Genomic DNA, 21215 nt, shown 5'->3' on the forward strand with positions numbered 1-21215 from the left:
TGCTTTTTTTGAAGAAAAGGAGGAACGAGTAGAATTTATTTTTGTGGTAATCAACATTATGCCGCAAATGCAGTCGATTGAGCTTAACTTGTACTGAACCCGGAACATTCCTTTAACGCTGTCACACTTGTAAGTTACAAGATGTGGAGATGTGGAGATGTGCAAAACTTGCCACCCAAGACTGTTTAGTCTTTTTGAAACATAACTGGCTGAAGATCATTGAGATATTATGTTGCTTATGTTTATATCATTAACAAAAACATCAGAAACATTAATTGGAAACATCCTTTAATTCCAACTTAAATAACTTTTCAAATTAAATAATTGCTAAGCTGTTGAGCATATTTTTGAGTTGTGAATCTTGCATAACAAAAACAATATTATAATGAAAACAATATTAAGTTGTCTAAACAAGGAAATCACAAAATCACTCTGAATTGTGTTGGTTTGGAATGTGCTGCATGACTACAGCCGTCAGTAAATTTGCATAAAAGATATACTGATGAACGGAAGCAAGCATCTGAGTGGCTCTTGAAAAAGTGTTAATCAGGATTGAATCTGTTTCTTTTCTTGCCATGTACACATATTCACAGACACAGCCAGCTGAAAAAAACACTACAGCTTCCTCTGGATGTGCAGAGCAGATGTGCTGGAAGAAATAATTGGCAAGCTTTAATTCAAAAGAATGGCACTCTGTTACCATAGCTGCTGCTTTTCTAAGATGCAACACACACACACACAGTGGTCTGCCCCATCACTACCAATGGCTTTATTAACACTAATGATCAGCCAAAGAAGAGCTGTTATTTTTGTATGTGCCATTAAATAATGACAAGAGCTGTGTCTGAAACTGCCCCCTGTCCACTATATAGTGCACTATTTCGAGTGTCCACCATTTTGTAGGAGTGTCTGAATTTTGAGTGAGCCACTCGTTCCCTACTTTTGTTCACTCATTCTTGCCCACAGTGCACTCTAATTTCGAATGTACATTCGACGTACACTTGACATTGGTTAATTGCCCATAATCCACCGTGGGGAAGACTTATGACTGGGAGTTTACTGCTTCCTTCACTCCTGCAATGTTTTATTTCATGCTGAATTTATTAAATTACTTTTTGACAAATCATTACTTGATTAAAATAACATAATAAAATACAGAGAGGCAAAACATACAGATACATTTTAAAATGTACTCTTTATTTATATTTATACAGCATTTTGCCATTAAGCTGAAGAACTCTTTATTTACTAAATAATTCACTGAGGTGATATTATTTTAACTCAGGAGACTGCAACAGTGGAAATGATAATTCTGTGGATGATTTAAATATTCAGTTATAACATGTAGGTTATGATAATTTGGTCGGATGAGGGCACTATGCACCCAGAGATGCTACCCAGCTTGAACTGGAGTTTAAAGATACTAAAGTATAACAAATAAATGCTATAATGTACATCTGATAAAATGTGTTTACTCTTTATATTAACATATATATTAAAAATGAAAACTGCCACTTGTTGAGTTCTTAGTGGAAACTGGTGTTGTCTGGTATCCTCTCAATTCAACATATCAAGTAAGCATCAAATTCAAGTATCAAAATACTCATTGAATTAATAGGCATGTCAAAAATGAACTGGGTTAGAATTAGATGTATATTCCTTATAAAACTACTTGTTTTGTCAATAAAAAAAAAAAGATAATTTTGGTATTTTTTTAATTGGTTGAGGCATTCTAGGGTTAAAACACACACGCACTTAGGGGCCAATCAGACCAAACTCATTCTTGTGTTAAAAATCTACACAGCTCACCAAATGAATCAGAAATCAAGTGTCTCGAGACACCTTTTTAAAAGTTTAATTTCTTTGAACTTGACACAGCATCTGAAAAAAGTGCCGTTCCTGCAGGAGACCCTGAAACTACAGCGAGGCGCGGTGCAACGCTCAAAGACGTCCATCTAGTGCATGTTTACATTTAAAAAAACATGCAGACAGACGCAATAACGTGAACAGCCCCTTAGAGCTGTAGAATGGACGAAGCCTAATATTTTATGCGTATTGCAATGCAAACATGATTTGCATTGCACTTTGCAAATTACATTTTCATTGAGTGAAAACATTTACAGAAATAGTGTTAACAAGCCTCTATATATCTTGTATATTCGGCTGTCAGGGTGGATGCTATTATGGGCAACACTGCTGACTTGTGTGATTAGGATAATTGAGCATATATGCAATGTTTTCTGATGCAAATATTGTGCAATCTTGATTTTAAGCATGAAGAATATAATATTTGCTGCAGGACAAGTTATCAGACTAAGAATTTGTATGATTTTTGACATTGTATCACATTTCTGTGTTTTTGCGTTGTTTTACCATAATCAGGTTAGACATGATCAAAGTCTAGCATACTGTCAATATTCCATTTATTTGGTGAAACAAGATTTTTTTTTTTGTGCAATCTTAAAAGGAATAAATATTGTGTAGTGTACACTAGTAAATAATGAACTGAAAATGAACCCCAGAAGTGTTCCAGAGAGTTCTTTTCACCTGTAAACACTGGTGAAGTGAAAAATGAGAATCTGGGGGTCTGAGGTTTACCACCCTGTACCACTAGCAATTTTTAGTTTTTTTTTTTTTTAACCCCTTTCCTTCTTTATGCCATAACTATCTTTCTCCTTCCTCTTTTTCTCACTCCCTTTTGATCTTTTGATAGATATTCGACTTGATGGATGCCAAAGCTCGGCAAGATTGCATCAAAGAAATAGATCTCCTGAAGGTAAGAAACCAGAAAAAAGAGAGACCGACACCATGTGCCGTTATTAGGCTCTCAAAAGGTGCCTCTGTCGAGACCTGATACCAGAGAAACAGAGAGAAAGAGAGAGATGCAGAGACAGAAAACAATTGATCTGGATCAGACTTACATCTCTCTCTCTCTCTCTCTCTCTCTCTCTCTCTATTCCTCTTTCTCCTCTCTTTTTCTGTTAGGCTAGTGCAGAACACAGTCCTCTTTGTGTTGTTCCTCCAGGCCAAGATTGACTTCTTTTTTTTTTTTTTTTTTTTTTCTATGTCATGAAATATAGTTTTTATCTTGCTCAGTAATATTTAGTATAGAAAGGCGGGGAAGTGGAGGGGGGTGCTATGCAGCAGCATCAAGGAAATTTAGCACTTTCCCTTATGAATCTTTTGATGTTCCTTAACATCTCTCTCTCATCTCTTCATTTACTCCTTTTTCCTTTGTTTGCGTTCATCAAACCACTTCAACAGGCCGCGGCAACACAAGCACTAAATAATAAGTTAATGACAGCTCCAATAAGGGTTTACGTGTTGTTGATCAGAGGTGTCTGGCTTCTCTCCGCTCTGTTTTGTCTTCATATTGCCTGTCGGAGAAGACTTCACTTAACACACACACTTTTCTCTCTGTTGTCATGTTAATTGCTTCAACCCCGATCGCTGTCCAAAACCCAGCCAGTTCGCTTTCCATCTCCATCTGCTTTATGAAAGATTGATTGTTATACCCAACTTCTTTTTTTTATATAGTTCCTCTTTTGTATCTAATATTAGGGCTGTCAATCAATCAATTGTTTTAATCAAATTAAGTACATGATGTGCCAATTAATTAATTCAAATTAATCTCATACATCAATTTTTGTGGAGAAAGGACCCCAAATAAAAGTAATTCAATATAAAATTATTAAATAATTATCAATAATTATAGCATTCTGAGATGATATTCTTCTCACCACTATTGTACAGAGTGGTTATCTGAGTTACTGTAGACTTTGGCAGTTCAAACCAGTCTGGCCATTCTCCGTTGACCTCTCTCATCAACAAGGCGTTTCCATCCACAGAACTGCTGCTCACTCACTTTTTTGTTTTTGACACCATTCTGAGTAAATTCTAGAGACTGTTGTGTGTGAAAATCCCAGGAGATCAGCAGTTACAGAAATACTCAAACCAGCCCGTCTGGCACCAACAATCATACCACGGTCCAAATCACTGAGATCACATTTTTTCCCCATTCTGATGGTTGATGTGAACATTAACTGAAGCTCCTGACCCTGATGATTGTTGATGCCAGATGGGCTGGTTTGAGTATTTCTGTAACTGCTGATCTCCTGGGTATTTGGTCTCTGTCACACTCCTTAGCGACACTTTACCGGGCGAATGCTCGCCTGCGCTGGGGTCAGTAGGTGCCCAAACACTGGCATTGGTTATAGTTTTCCTTTCATGTTCCTCCTCCTCCTTCCTTTCTCTCATTTTACCCCCTTTTTAGTCTTCCTCACACAATAATTTCTAGACCACTGCTAATGAATTCAGTCGTTATAACCAGCTCATCTCAAGCCGCTTATACGCTTTTTGCGTTGAATGGAGAATCATGCCTTCCACCTCAGTGGACAAATCTAGGACAAAAATACGAATGAGTATATGAGTCGCAAATCAAAATAATGAGGGAGACTGGCAGTAGTCCACCTCCCCCCAATGTATCTGCCTATTTGTTTTTCTGTCAATTTCAGATCCCCCCTCTCTGTTAACAAAATAATGCTGTTATGCAGAAATGTTTTGCTCTCTCTTCATTTTTTAACAACAGAAATCGCTGTAGATGCTGACACAGTTGTACCATTTCTTATGGTAATCGTTATTTGTCCCATAAATCCCATAACCTCCTTGGTTGATTTAATAGGTCTTTTCTCTCATAATCAATATGGTAATCTCTCTGTAACTTTACCCTCGACTATATTTACAACTCAGGGCGCAAGGGGAGCAAACAGAATTACAAAATCGCTCGCAAAATCCACGAGGTGTTTTGGGTGATCAGAGTTAGCATAAAATAATTGTCACTAATCTGCCTCGTCGTGAAACGGAGGGTGCACATAATATTATTCCCAACAGAAAACGAGGGGGAAATTATAGCGTTTAATGTGATTAAAGTAAACATTGTGCTAGTGTTTGCGCATGTTGTGTCACGTTTCATGTCCACCACGTTGGATGTGGCAGCTTGGGGCTTGGGAAAGGGGAAGCAAGAGTGGGGCTGACACCGCTGGCTGCACTTGCTACAGCTGTGTGATCCAAAAATACATCTAATGAAAGTCACAGGATGGCGACAGCGATGCACATGTCCTCCCCTATATCAATGCAGGGCATGAACATTTCTTTAATAACCCCCTTAACCATGTCACAGCGCATCGCAGAGGCCCGAAACCCTCCCACTTGCGAGGGCCCTTGCCTGTCTTGCTTCTCATTGATACACTTGTTTCCTTTTATTTTCCATCCCCTCTCCCAAGTCTTCTTGGCGACCGCTCCAAACGCATTCTGTAGAATTGATTTTACATTGACCAACAAACAGAAAACAACGGAAAGCTGAAGGATTAGGCAGGGGGGAGGATCATGCCGTGCACTGCTGCTGCCTGGCCGTGTATGTTAACGTCAGCCAGAGGATAATATTTGTTTGCTTTGTTCTGTTCATTAGTGGCGTTTTCTAAGGAAAGCATCACTATTACTATTGCTCATACTGAGGGTTATGGATTTGAACAAATCCCTAACCCTAAGAAAAGTAATAGCACATCTCTCTGGCAAAATGTTTTCTAAGCAAATATGAGATGATTTTTGTCTGGTAGACAATAAAAAAAATTCCTTGGACTTAGGAACCCAAGCAATATCTAGGGGCTAGAACAGTGATTCTCAAATGGTGTGCCGCGGCACACTGGTGTACCGAGGCAGGTGGGCCGGTGTGCCATGGTATTTGCAGAGCTCCAGCATTTGCGAGTGAAAATTACTGCGTGCGAATTCGGACAATTATTTTTCTGCACCGGTGCGAGTGACCGCTGATCTTACACCCAAAGTTATGAACTTATTATTGCAACCTACAATCAGAATAAACTCCTTGATGCATCTTGCATCATATACCAAGTACTTTTAAAAGAGGCACGTTAGTTAGTTTTGCATTCAAAGCGCTGTTTTCTCAGTCCCACACGGCTGCGAGCGCTCTCCTCTTCTCTTTTTCTCTCTTTCGCATGCACACATAGACCGACAGATAGTGAAGATATACCACGTGAAGATGGTTAAAGCAGAGATTCTTGCTTGTAGGCTTATGTCAAAATGACGGACAGTGTTTTGAATAATGAATTATTGATGGATGATGTCTTCGCGCTCAAATGCAAGTTTCTGAGAAAAATAGCGAGTCAAATAAAAATGCATGAATCCATAAAATGCACAATAACAGTAAACAGCATGTCAGCGTCCTTGTCTAATTCAACGTAATAAGCAAAATCTCAAACATAAAAAAATAACCATGAAATGTCACTAACAATAAGAGCCTCTTTGCACAATGGCGAGAGGGTGACAGCGCACCGAACCGAACAGTATTCTGCTTCTAACGGAGGTGCGCATTGTAACATTATAACCACGTACTGCCAGACAGCAAAAACTGCATATCCTGTTGAAATGGTCACACTTTATAATGCGACTACCAAGCAGGAATTTATGCAAATTCCAGGTCAATGAAAGTTCCAAAAAATAAACAAACATTGTTTTATAATCATCATATTATTTTTATCCGTCATTATTCTTTTGCATTTTTTTCCTAAATAGAAATGTTTGCGTAGAGCCCTGATTTGTCCTTATAACCTTTTCAAATATTCCATGAAATTTGTGTAGTAATTTTTTTTAAATATTTTTTCACAAATGTAATTTACCATGGTTTCAAGTCCATTTTTAATTTTTAATTTGTGTTTCAGAGGCAGCATAAGGTTTAATACAGTTTATTTCACATTTATGAGGATGTACGCATCATTGTATTTTGGGGGGAAAAAAATGGGGTGCCTTGGAAATTTTATATTTACAAAGATGTGCCTTGGTACAAAAAAGTTTGAGAACCACTGGGCTAGAATATTATGGGAACTTTTTTTTAACTAGGCCCAGTAACCAGAACACCCTTGCAATCATGTTGTAATACCCTAGCAACTACGGTTGGTAACCGAGAACTGGTTCTTATTGAGTTTTTATTCAGCTTTTTTAAAAATATCGAAGCCAAATTATTTTTCTGACTTTCGGTTCAGCTAATGGTTCTTAAACTTGCTTTCTTCCACCTATGTAGACGGAAAACCGGACTAAAATACTCTGTCAATGTTTCTTGCTGGGCAATTCAGCGGCACCACAACACCATCAACAGTGCAAAACATACAGCGCAAACAGTGTAGCCCAATTCCTGAACGAATGATTCCCATGAGCCATTTTTTTTTTAATCAACAGTGCAAAATGCACAGTGCAATCAGAGTAGCCCAATTCCTGAACAAAGTACATATATGAGCCAGTTTCTTTTGAATCTACACAGCAAATCATGCAGTGTTACCTCGTGAAAGAATGACTCTTAACAGCTGGTTCTTTTTAGTGAATCAAAAACGGTACCGCAAGTAATTCACTTCGTCAAGTCCAACTTTTAAGCGTTAAAACAGATTAATCAGGTGGTATTGTGTTCTATTACAAAATGAAATGATCATCATTTTGTTCACCGACTGTTGAGGGCAGTAGACCATCCGTACAACAGGATTTGCATTTCTTATTTATAAATATTTTTAAAGAATTGTGAATGGTATTGTAAAAGAACCACAATCATTAAGAAGAACTGGAACTGTTAAATTACTTACGATTCCCATCCCTACTGGCAACTGTCTTGAACACCTTAGCATCCACATCGTCGAAAACCACCGACAACATCCTAGCATTTTGGTGGCAAGCTTTGCGGGGGCAAGCTCCTCTCACATTTTGTTTTTATAAAATATAAAATCAAGTTGGATACACCAAACTCTTTGCTGCCCTGATGGAATAAACTACATCAAGACCATCTCATTACAAACCTTCTCAAGCTCCTAAATTTTTTCTTTTCTTCCTGCCTTCTAGAATAGTTAGTGGTAATGCGCCAATCTTACATATTAAATAAACAACCGTTTACATTGTTACCTATTTTAACTGTCATTTCTGATAGCACCACTGTTGTCATAAAAGGATAGCATTTGAACTGTTTGGTTTTCGAAGTCACCAGAGTACCTCGGACAGCAGACATTAATGTAATGTTTACCTTTATACAAGCATCTGCTTTAGTTTCTGCTGCCTTCATGTTTGAAAGATTTCCTGACCTAGAGAGTCTTGTTAATATTTAAACAGTTAATATTTTTTCCTCTCCCTCTGTCTCTCTTTTCCACAGCAATTGAACCACCCCAATGTAATTAAATACCATGCGTCATTCATTGAAGAGAATGAGCTAAATATAGTACTGGAGCTTGCAGACGCCGGGGATCTTTCACAAATGATAAAGGTAGGGACACATGCCGATTTGTCAGCATTTTTTTTTCCTTTCTTATTCTCTCACAGGGAATTCTCTTCATCCTGGGTGCTAAATAACCGAATTAATAAAGAATTATCGTTGAAATTCCTTGATGCTTTTCATCACAAAAGCCGAATGTTTAAATTCATGCCATGTGTAAACCTTTTTACTTCTGTAATGTGTATTTCAGAATAAATTAAGATGTTCGACAAGAAAAAAAAAGTAGGGTGGGACTTGTTTTTATCCATCAGGAATGGATTGGATTATTGAAAGGGTTGTCTATATGACATAGTTGGAAGGAAGGTGTTGAAAAATAAGAGGGCTTGGTGACGTAATCTGAATAGTAATGCAATCATTTACATCAATGAATTGTTATCAAAAAGAAAATTTCAATTTGGATTCCATTTTGACTCTAACAACTTTAACACAAACAACCATTATTGAGTGTGTTTACATGCACACCAATACACAGAAAAGTACTGAAAATCAGCCTATTAAAAAATCAGACAACGCTGGAAAACCATGCTTACTTGTGATTTGAATCATCGATTTATTCTCTGCTGTTGATGTCAAAACGCAAACAGGTATGCGCATAATACTTGCGCACATTGATAAGCCAGGAAGAATTCCGGTAAAGGGACAAAAAGTCCTATTGTCCGCCCTTATTGGTGGCCCTGATCAGGGCTCTAGGCTAACAATTTTGTTTAGGAGCACTCGTGCTCCCCAAATAGTAATTTTTAGGAGCACAGTCAAAAATTTTGGGACACAGTCACATAAACTAAGAAAAGAAAATGTAACATTCCTATGTATACAAGTAGGTGCTGAAAAGCTGAATTAACAATTTCTACAGAAATCAGTCAGAAAATGTAGGCCTTCTTGAGAAATAACAAAGCAACACTTTAGACATATTCACTGATAAACTTTTTCATGTGTATATTATTAACCTCACACTCACCATGATCAGCGTTGGGTAAGTTACTCTAAAAAGTAATTCATTACTAACTACTAATTACATCTTCTACAGTGTAATTGGATTACTGTACTAATTACTCTGTGTGAAAAGTAATTGCATTGCTTATTACTAATTACTTTCTAAAACCCTTATCAACCTCGACCAGATGAATAATACAAGGATAGACATGAAACTGTTCTTTTAATTATTTCAAATAAATCATATAACATCACATTCATTATTCTTGAACTGGCCAAATAATTTAAGGGGGCAGCGTTAAATTAAAAAACATAAATTTTAACATCAGAAGTTAAATTTCGATTTTAAATTCACTATTGTTTTATTTAGAATTTTTCTATAGTCTATACAGTATTTAATGCAATTATATCAGAAGGAACAGTAATTAAATTGCTGAAAAAGGAAGAGTAATTCCTTACTTTTTTCAAGAGAAAAAGTAATTTAATTGCAGTAATTAGTTACTTAATAATGCATTACACCCAACACTGGCCATGATGCAACAGCAGACGTGGCTGATCACCTTATGAACATCTGTCAAAAAATGATTTGATCGGGTGTCAGATCTCAATCGCACTGGTGTGGCCAAATAATTTTCCTCGTTCGCACGGAGTAATTTTCACTCACAAATGCAAGTGAAATGCTTACACTGCAGAGCCCTGACCCCAATAAAGGAACACTGTTTAAAGTGTTTACATGACCTTACATATTGGACACTTATTTAGCTTAATCAGAGTATAAACGTGCATGTAAACATGCTCAATTACTCTTTCTTGTTATTTCACAACAGTCTTGGGTTATTATTTTCTTTTTGGTGCCAAAAGTTGCATAAAGTGGCTGAATGTATCCTGTTTTAAACAATGACATTATTGGATGTAAGTATATTTTTTACACCACTTTCTTGCTAAGCTGTCAGATTAATTTACACGATGAACACAGTCCAGTTTTGGTCATTCTCAAAAAGACATACTACAGTGCATTCAGAAAATATTCAGACCCCTTAATTTTTTTCACATTTTGTTATGTTGCAGCCTTATGTTGCAGCCTTATGCTAAAATGCTTTATATATATATATATATATATATATATTTTTTTTTTTTTTTTTTTTTCTCTTCTCGCATCAATCTACACTCCATACCCCATAATAACAAAGCAAATCCAGATTTTTGACAACTGCAAATGTATAAAAAAAAATGTATTCAGACCCTTCTCAGTACTTAGTTGAAGCAGCGATTACAGCCTCAAGTCGTTTTGGGTATGATGCAACAAGCTTTGCACACCTGGATTTGGGGATTTTCTGCCATTGTTCTCTGCAGATCCTCTCAAGCTCTGTCTGGTTGGATGGGGACCGTCGGTGGACAGTCATTTTCAGGTCTCTCCAGAGGTGTTCAATTGTGTTCAAGTCTGGGCTCTGGCTGGGCCACTTAAGGACATTCACAGAGTTGTCCCTAAGCCAATCTTGCGTTGTCTTGGCTGTGTGCTTGGGGCCATTGTACTATTGGAAGGTGAAACTTCAGCCCAGTCTGAGGTCCTGAGTGCTCTGGACCAAGTTTTAATTAAGGATATCTCTGTATTTGTCATGGTCTCAGTGAATTCCTCAGTTTGTTCTGTTTGTTTTGTTTTTCTCTCCCTCATGTGTCTCAGGTGCTGCCGGCGTGCGTGAATGGCGTTTCCGTGGAAACACTGATTGTTTCCATGGGAACGCTGATTATGCCACTAATTAGCATGCTGACAGCACCTGTTCTCTGTTGATTCTCTGCCTACTTAAACCCTTCATTGTGTCATAATCTTTGCTAGATTGTTGTTGTGTGTTCAAGTAACTCACCTCGCTCTCTGCCTCAGTTGGTCCTGTCCCATGTATCTGTATTACCTTCCAGTTTGCTGCTGCATTTGTCCTTCTGCACACATTCTTCAACGGAGGATTCCTCACGGATCTGCTCTCTACACTGACACGACGCACACACATCTACAAATACACTCACCGCCTTCCTGCTGTAGTCGGTACCCCATGCTTCGCCAGCCCTGCTGTGTTCTAATTTATTGTCAGTAAGTCCTGTGAACTGTTCCTCTGCTCTTGGGTCTCTTGCTTTCTGACAGTATTTTGCTTCAACCCTGACCAGTCCCCCTGTCCCTGCCGCTGAAAATCATCCCCACAGCATGATGCTACCACCACCATGCTTCACCGTTGGGATGGTATTGCGCAGGTGATGAGTGGTGCCTAGTTTGCTTCAGACGTGATGCTTGGAATTGAGGCCAAACGGTTCAATCTTTGTTTCATCAGACCTGAGAATCTTGTTTCTCACAGTCTGAGAGTCCTTTAGGTGCTTTATTATGTGTCTTGCACTGAGGATAGGCTTCCGTCTGGCCACTGCCATAAAGCCCAGATCGGTGGAGTGTTGCAGTGATGGTTGTCCTTCTGCAAGTTTCTCCCATCTCCAAACATGATCTCTGGAGCTCAACCAGAGTGACCATCGGGTTCTTGTTCACCCCTGTGTTCACCTGTGTGCCTTTCCAAATCATGTCCAATCAACTGAATTTGCCACAGGTGGACTCCAATCAAAGTGTAGAAATATCTCAAAGATGATTCAGAGAAATGGGATGCACCTGAGCTAAATTTCAAGTGTCATAGCAATGGTTCTGAATACTTACGTCAATGTGATATTTCATTTTTTTCTTTTTAATAAATTTACAAAGCTATTGAAAATCTGGTTTTTGCTTTGTCATTATGGGGTATGGATTGTAGTTTGATGTGAAAAAATAATTTAAAGCATTTTATCATAAGGCTGCAACAAAACTTAAAAAACTAAGGGGTCTGAATACTTTCTGAATGCACTGCATAAGGTTATTTTTAGTTAGAGCAAATCCTGTTTTATGTCATTGATTGCAAATCCCTAATGTACATCTGTAGCTTTTTTGATGATCAAAATCATACTCTCTAGCTTTTACCATCCACTGCCTCAGTGTTTGGGTACAATCGCATTCCTTTAGTTACACTATAAGAATCACATTATTTATTACTATCATGTAGCTCTATTCAGCACTTTTGATTCGCTTATCTTCCCATCCCATTTTCACGAGTCTTGACATACCCCTACAGCTCGCATTTACAACCTGATGTTCCACATTTAATGACCTGCATGTAAAGACCCCCGTCTGCCAAATCTCCACCAGCATAAATAATTCTAGCTGCAAACAAACTTCCCAGACAAAGCTTTTCTAGTATTTGCGGAGGATTGCGTTGGTAAATGATGAACAGGAAGGATTAGTATGACGATGCCTTCAACACGGCAGACTGTAACAGGCATCTTATCACGCACTCCCGTCTTCAGCCAGCAAAAATTCTGACCGTCAGCTACTCCTGTCTGCTCCGCTGCGCCGCCAGATTTCTCTCTCGTGCCCTTCCTTTTTTTCCACGCGTAGCCCTTTAATTAGTATTATTTTTTTATTAAACAATGTCACTCCAAAGGTGTATATCAGGGCTAATCCCCACAGCATTGTGAAACGAATACGACTGAACATCGAGCCATATGTAAAACAGAAGCTCCGAATGCATAAATTTTACATTTTTTATTCTTTTTGATTTTCTCAGCCCCCTCCCCAATTCTCTCTGTCCATCTCAGAATTCAAATGAAATCAAATGGCCCCTTCATTTGCATGCACTTACAGAATATTGCATGTGCCGTGTTTGCTTTTTAAAGGCACAGAGGGGGCTGCCGCTCTCCCTCATTGACATCAAACAGCCCTCTGATATGCAAATGGAAAGGCAGGGGAAGAATAGATCCACTGGCTTTGTTTGGATGTGGGCCAAGGTTTCTGGGGCTCAAGACTTGCATGCTCACCGCCGTTCTGATAATTTCTATGAAGAGGTACGGGTGGGGACAAGGCTCAAAATGGGCAAAGTGAGCATTCATACAATTAACTAATAAGTCGCCCTAAAATAACCTGCGGATCTCCTTTTTTTTGTTTTGTTAATACGTTCCCTACCCCATTTAACTGCCTTGACAAGGAGGTTTAGCTCATTGCTGGTGGCTCAATTATTGAGACAGCATGTGAAAAGGTCATATAATTTCCGAGTTGTTTTTGCTAAGCAAGCTTAATTCTGTCTTAATTAATAATGTAACGTCATATTAATTTCTGCTTTGAAGCAAGGTCGTGCTCTCAAAGACCTCATCCACAGCAAGCAAACTGTACTGGATGACATGGTTCTAAAAGTTTTAAAACTTTGCATAATTCTGTAAAAACGATTATTGGATGCTGTATTGCACTTGCCATTTTTAAGATTTAAAGAATGAATAACTGATTATTTTGTGAAGTACAGTCTAGAATTGCCACCAATATTTAAATAGCCTACTGCAACCTTTCCATTACATCAAATGTTGCACTTTGTTGTGAAATAGGTAAAATATAGCGCCACACGCACTAAAAAAAGTGTTTGATGATAAATAGGATCGAAAACAAGCATTCGGTTTTAGACGTATAGTTGACTAATAGATATAGCCAAAGCAAATGCTCACAGACTATGTCTAGAGATGATTGGTAAGTACATACATAATTTAATCCCTCTGCTTAAGGCCACATCCTCACAGGTGTTTTCGGTTAAGAACACATTGATTTTGCTTGGTTTATACCTCTCATTGACACTGTAACGGCATTTTCTCCACCATAAATTTACCGTTTTGAAAACGCTCTCTAGTTCCCCATACTTAAGAAAATGTTGCAGTTAAGAAAACTAAAAACGAGGTAGACCGATATAGCTGTTTTACTGATTCTGTGCCAGTGGTTGCTTTTTGGAACTATCGGTTATCGGCAAAAATTAATGCCGATATTTGCCAATATTTTTGGTGAAATAAAATAAAAAAAAAAAAAAAACTTAATCAGGCAAATATAGGCTATAATAAGCTTAATTTGGTAAATACTTAACTATAGATGTGTATAAAAGTGTATTCCTGACTTGGTTATAGTTAAAATCCTTCATTGTGCACCACATTTTCTGGTTGTTATTGGGATTTCGGTTGCACAATAAACTGTATCTGGGATTTTTTTAAATGTTTTACTTTTGTAGCCTCTATGTAGTCATAGTTAGGAAAGACTAAACATTTTTTTTAACATTCTATAAATCAATTTTAAAAAACTAAAATCTGCCGATTAATTGGTTATCAGCCTTTTTCTCCACCTTAGTTATCGGTATTGGCAAAATCCACTATCGGACGACCTATATTGAAAACATCTGTTAACATTCCAAAAGAGTTATCAGGTTCACTCTTTCATGGTTCTTATGGGCAGTAAAAAAAAAAACCTAGAAATACCACAGATATTTTTTTTTCCTGGCCTTGAAAAGTCATGGAAATAAATTAAATTGTAAAGGACATTTCTATAGTGAACACATAATATTAATATAATACTATTAATACATTTGTTTCTTTCTGCTCTAAAATGTTTAGTCTGCTAAATATTGCTCTTGTGTAGAATAAAAATGACTTGCAAGCCATAGTGATGTCTGGTTTGTGAGCAGATCGGTCTTTTGAGCCGATTCCTTTAATGAACTGGTTCGAAAATTGGTCTTTATGATTCTTTAGCAGGTCAGTTTGAATGTCCCTAATAAGAAAGTTTTGAAAATGAAATCACAGTAACAGTGCACAGTTTCATCAGTTTTTATTCTCCTACCAAGACCATCTTTTCCCAGGAGCCTGCTAAATTCTTGTCGGTCCTATCTAGTTACATTTTGTGACATACATTGAGACTTTTCCTCAGTGCTTGTAATACCTCAATCGTCCCAAGCATGTGTGCATTTGAAAGCCTCCCCAAATGTTTTTTCCCCATAAGGCTCTTGCTGTAGTCACAAATTTCAGATGTTTTCCATTTTAGTTGCTTCAAATGAAAAGGGAATGAACGTTTATTGAGGATTTTCAATCTAGAGCCTGTATTAGATTATCGTCAGGCCCAGAGGCCTTCACATCCGTAGTCACTACTTTAAACCTGTTGTGCTGTACTCATTGTACCAGATAATGTCCATGCTGAGCAACTGGGACATTTCACATATTAAGACAAGTGTTAGGATTTGTTAAATCTGGTCCTAAAGGGATAGTTCACCCAAAAATATAAATTCTTACATCATTTACTCACCCTTATTTTGTGTGAGTAATGGTATGACTTTATGCTTAAAGAACTGCATAATCAAAAGAGTCATTGCACAGTTAACGCTGAACACTGGTGACTGCTGAAGTTCTAAATTAAAACATTGACGTTTTACGTTAACAGAGATTGCATGTTCCATGAAAAGTCTGTTTTGGCCTGAGCATTGCATTATTTATTTATTTATTTGTTTATTGCCTGCAGCATTTCAAGAAACAAAGACGGCTGATTCCTGAGAAGACAGTATGGAAGTACTTTGTTCAGCTGTGTAGTGCACTAGAGCACATGCACTCCCGTCGTGTCATGCACAGAGGTACACACACACACCTTTGCATGTAGACTTTAAAGGGGACATGTGCTCTATACTTTTGTAGCTATTTATTTTTGTTTTCTGAAGTCCTCTTATAATGTTATTCCATTAATGTTAGTCAAAAATAATTTCTACTGTTTGTGCTAATTTACCTTCAAGGCTTACCTTAATTATGATAGGCTAACCTCTTCACATGCGAAGTGAGACACAACACCCCTGCCAATTTGCTTTTGTGGTGTCAATACCATTATGATTTCAGAATAACCCATATTTGCAGCTTAGTTTTAATAAATGGTCTGGTTGGACATGGAAGAAAGTTTTCTGTTTTGAATGTTTGTATGTCAGAATGTTTCCTGCACCGCTTTTCAGAGATGACATTGCACTCTTACTACAGCACCTCGGCAAAATAAATTATATTTTACCCGAATTGCAAGTTTGTATGAATGTGATGAGGTTATACAATGTCAATAAATGGACAATGCATTTTTCTTTTGTCTTGCCACTGGCTTTTAATAATTCTGTCAAAAGACTCATGAGTAATTGGCTTGAATCAGTTTAATGAACTTAACACTCCCCTGCTGCAAAAACGAAAGTCTGAAACTCTGGTTTGTCCATATAGTACAAAATCTTTTATTTAGAAAGAGCAAGGAAACTCATATTTTCTGTGATTTGTCCACTTTAAATGTCTGCAACTGATGCACATGAGCTATTTAAATCTGAACCCTCACTACAGAAATCATCAATCATAACAGGGTTTCCACGGTCACAGAAAACCTGAAAATCAGGGAATTTTTAATTTGTGTTTTCCAACCCTGTGAAAGTCAAATAAAATGAACAAAATCTTAAAGATCATGGAAACTGCTATATTGAAAATCGAATAGAACTTTCTTGTGAACCGTAGCGATGTCTGATTTGTGAACAAATTGTTCTTTTGAACTGGTCCTTTTTCAATGAATTTGTCAAACTGATTCACAAATCGGTCTCAGTGAATCAGTTGCAATTTAAACAATTTTTTTTAAAATCCTTGTCCAGTAATCTTAAACGACTGGAAAGTTCATGAAAAAGTCAGAGAAATTCATTAGTCAAAATGTGTGGGAAACCTGTTATAATCCTCTTGAAGTATTGCATGTTACAGTGCATGAACTGCTGTTAAGAAGATGCAGAACTCTTTGTACTTTGATTGAGCTGCTTCTGATTAGCTCTCAGACAACAGTCTATGGTCTTTGTTATGCACAAGCTTGACCAGACACACTGCAGAGTGTATTGCATCATCCTCTTGCCATTTCAAAACAAGCAAGATGACACAACTGGTCATGGCAATGTTCATGCAACTCTTGGTGAAGTATTGTAACATACGAGACCTGTGTGCATCTGAGCAATAGACCATGGGTATAAATTCCGATCATTTCCCCTGTTGGTAATAAAACCCCTGCTCGATCCATGCATGCTGCAATTTAATCCTGCGGCGTGGTTTTTCACGCCTGTGGCAGTCAATTCTCATCTTGTTCTGTAGCTAGAATGTAAGCTTCTAAACTGTCTGGCATGTATGCATGCGTGTTGTTGGAAAAGTTCATGTTCAGAGGTGTCTGACATCAAACGGAAAAGCACATGCTTTCAGCAGTGTCACCCCCTCTTCCTGTGTTCTGGCTCTGAACGGTGCACTGCTGTCTCTTGAAAGTGATTTAAGCCCAGCTGATGCGTAATATATTGCTAATAGTAACCTTTCTGTTAAACTTTATTAAACTTCAGTTTCCTGAAATATATTTACGGCATTTTTGTTTGGTTTTTGGATCGGAATTGTTTTGTTAAGCCTGAGTGTTGTGTTTCTCTCCCACCCTTACTTATACAGTATGTATCTACAGTGGACCTGAAAATTATTTTACCACTTAAGCCATACTTAAGCCTTCTGCTTTACCGGGTCAAAAAAGACCCGATAGAGTACAGTAGATTTTCAGAACCTCCCTTTTGATTATAAACATGAACAGTGCAATAGGCTTGTTTTTCAAACTAAACTCAAGCTTTCTAAAATAACATTTCATCAGGTAAGAGCGCCACCTATATGTCAGTTGTGGTACTATTCTTTTATAGTAGATACAGTATACAGTAAACCCCTCATTACAAGTAAAAAAAAAAAAAAAAAGATTACAATATTTACAAATTGCATCTTTTTGAAACAATTACATAAAAAAAATGTTATGAATGAAATATAAATGTCTTCCTGGCGGCCAAAAAAATAAGTGAACAATACATGACTTCCATCGAAATGGTCCCGACTCATATCTAGTGATCAGGATGTCATAGAGACATAGTGATGGTCTCTTTTGACTTAGGCCAGTAAGCAACCATTAAGTAATGCATTAGCAACTACCTAGTAATGCCTTAGCAAAACCCTAATAACCACCTAAAAGACCCTGACATTGCATACATATAAAAGTAAAATCCAAAGGAAGATTTTGTTTTTTTTCCAAATACAAAATTGTTTTTTTTCTTAAAAGGGTAAAAAATGAACAGAACAGTGGTGTTATCTATCTATCTATCTATCTATCTATCTATCTATCTATCTATCTATATACATATCATTGCATTATATAACAAAATATCAAAAGTTTATTTTAAAGCAAGATGGCACAAGCACACTTTTCAAGCAAAACATTCCACAAAAAGATGTTTGTTAGGATTTAATTTATTAAAAAAATGTATAGATACTGTTCAAAATGAAGACAAAAAAGGATATGAATACGTTCTATATGTCAAGCTTAGTGGAAAGTGTTACTCGATGTGATGAACGACAAGTGCAAAAAAATGGCTGAAAAAGTTCTAAGAAAAGATCCATCATCATTTATTTGCATTTTTTTTTTTGTTTACTAATGCAACATGGATCTTATGCCATAAAATTAGCATTTTTAAGTTTGACTTAATGTTCAAATATTTTCTTTGGCCTCTGTATCTGATCCACCACTAAAACCAGCGTTTATTCCTGCTACAGACATTAAACCCGCTAACGTCTTCATCACAGCCACTGGAGTGGTGAAACTGGGTGACCTGGGCTTGGGACGCTTCTTCAGTTCCAAAACCACCGCGGCTCATTCTCTAGGTAAGCACACCCTCCCTCACTCTGTCTGTCTCTTTCCGTTTGTCTCTCCTGGAAAACGGGAAAATAAGGATTGAATACAGCGGAAAGGCCCTTTAATTACTCAGTAGGGCCTGGATGTGTTTCATTAGGGCTTGCCGCGAGCAAAACCATGTGTCTGTTATAAAAAAGCGACTTCCCGCCGGCCCCTGGGGCCAGTTGAGAGCAAAGCCTGGCAGTGACTGTATCCATTTCATTGTGCAGTTTGGGCTTTCCTGTTGCCTTGACCCCACAACACCTCTCCACACATTTGATGTCTGGGTGAGGAAAGGATCTTGAATCCCTAACGAACCCAACAGTGTCCAGACACCCTGTACTGCACATGACAGAGCAACCTTTTGGCAGTGTCGCCCTTTTTCGGCAAAGTTGCCAAAAAGGTGTCGGTCATGACGCCATGCTTCGGTAGCAGAGTTACGCCACATGCTGAACTCTAAGCTGAAAAACACGGCCCACGCGCTGTTTTAACACATCTTATATTCAAGATGACCTGTTGTTTAAAATCTCATTTCAAGAGTATACAAATTGTTAACAGCCTGAGTTCTGCTTTATAAGCATTTGTATTACTGTAAAAGAGTACGTTTCCAACCATCAAGGTCAGACTTGAGCATTTGTTGAAGCTATGTGACTCCATTAAGGAACATCTTAAATCTAATTTTTCTTAACTAGTAATTTGGACAAACCCCTTATCCTAAGTACTACACTTCAGCTCTTAACTTGTCCTGTGGCATTTGTGCAATGGACATAAACGGTACCTAAAATTTTAAGCAATTGGAAAATTTTCACCTGGCAAATAAAAAATGGCGGAAAATCCCAAAGAATTACTTTTAGCTGGATCTAGGGACCAAGATATCATAGAGACTTAGGGATGGGCTCTTTTGACTTGGTTTAATAAGCAACCACCTTGCAACCACAAAGAATGCCTTATCAACCTCATTGCAATGCCCTAGCAACCACACACAACCCCCTAGCATTGAGGTGGTACGTTTTCCACGGGCAAGCACCACTCACATTTTCTTCAGATAATGAAAAATCTAGTTACAGGATTAATATGGTAGTAATTGTGATTTGGAATGTAATGTTTATTTCAAATTTTTATTATAAAAAAATTGGCTCAGTGAGTTGCTGACAAGTTGCAGTATGCAGACAATGCACAACATTCACTTAGGATGTAGCAAGAATGAAAAGCATGTTGAGTATTGTGCCGTGATGTTTGTCTTGTATTGGCAAAGTGCACATTATGTGAAACAGAAAAAATAGCATATAAATGTATACATAGGCAAAATATCCAACTGTGGATTGTAGAGTGTGTAGGAGTATGGTATTATGTTTTGTCAACGTGTTGATAAGTACGATGTCAGTGCAAATAAGAAAGTGTTTGAAAGTATCAAGAAATAACCTAACAGTGTGTGTTCGTCTTACTTTTGTAAGCTTGTTGCTTTCACCTGAGCTGAAAATAACATTCTGAGTCAGGAAATAAGTGTGACTGCATCCTAAAAACCTGAGTGCACAGCGCCCTCTACAGGACACATCACTCTAGACTTACACATTCAAAGTAAGTCTGGCTTCTCTATTCAGGGCTTAATCAGAGCACTGCTTAATCATGTCAAAATGGTGTCTGAGTCAGCTGGGGAACGCTTGGACCGTCTTCGTTAGAGCCACTGGATCCGTACGACCAAATCATTCATTTGCACCTGCTCCCTGGGCCGGTGCCTCATGGTATCATTTACAGACTGCTGTGTTAGGGATCCCTAACAAGGCTTTTTTAAGACCCTAACATGATTTGTAACAGTTAATGCATCAGGTTTGCCCAGTGCATCATACCACCTTAGTTCCAGTGGTCTTTTGTAGAGTTATCTACCTAGCTACCTACCTATCTACCTCCACACCTTTATTTATTTATTTATTCATGCACCCAGAATTCTTCTCCTGGGATGTTTTAGTATTGACAGTTGGAATGTAAAACGATCATAAAGAGGTGTTGGGTTAGTACAGCGAGAGAAAGTCTTCTGCAGGCTCTCTGTCACTTGTCCCAAAGGCTTGGGCTCTCCGTACAAAGATTCAAGGTTGAGCCATAGCAGGGTATGAAATTCATGACTCTCTACATGGCAGGTTAAATTCACCCATGAGCAAAGAGACCTTCGATCTGTGTCTCCCTCCGGGCAGGTAGACCAAAGCCTCCCACTCCTGCTCGCGTTCTCTCAAGCTTTCTCTCGCTCCTCCTCGCATTCGCTCAATCTCTCCCCTCCCCTTTGCATCGTCTCTCTCTCTCTCTCTCTCTCTCTCTCTCTCTCTCTCTCTCTCTCTCTCTCCCTGCATGGGGGCGGTTTAGGGTGGAGGGTGCAGGGTTGCTTCAGTA

At 38.0% G+C, this 21215-nt stretch overlaps 1 protein-coding gene across 11 annotated transcripts in view; it reads left to right on the forward strand.

Annotated features, from left to right (window-relative positions):
* Positions 1–21215, forward strand: part of LOC127439309 (serine/threonine-protein kinase Nek7) — a 103234-nt gene that overhangs the window by 53914 nt on the left and 28105 nt on the right. For all 11 annotated transcript variants that reach the window (XR_007896897.1, XR_007896896.1, XM_051695570.1 and 8 more), the window contains 4 exons: positions 2714–2776; positions 8201–8311; positions 15624–15732; positions 18716–18823. Coding sequence is in view for 9 of the 11 variants with exons in the window: in XM_051695570.1 (XP_051551530.1) it covers positions 2714–2776; positions 8201–8311; positions 15624–15732; positions 18716–18823 (391 nt within the window). In the remaining 2 variants the exon portion in view is untranslated. The remainder of the gene's footprint in view (positions 1–2713; positions 2777–8200; positions 8312–15623; positions 15733–18715; positions 18824–21215) is intronic.

This window comes from Myxocyprinus asiaticus, chromosome 50 (assembly GCF_019703515.2).
Source record: "Myxocyprinus asiaticus isolate MX2 ecotype Aquarium Trade chromosome 50, UBuf_Myxa_2, whole genome shotgun sequence".
NCBI lineage: Eukaryota > Metazoa > Chordata > Actinopteri > Cypriniformes > Catostomidae > Myxocyprinus > Myxocyprinus asiaticus.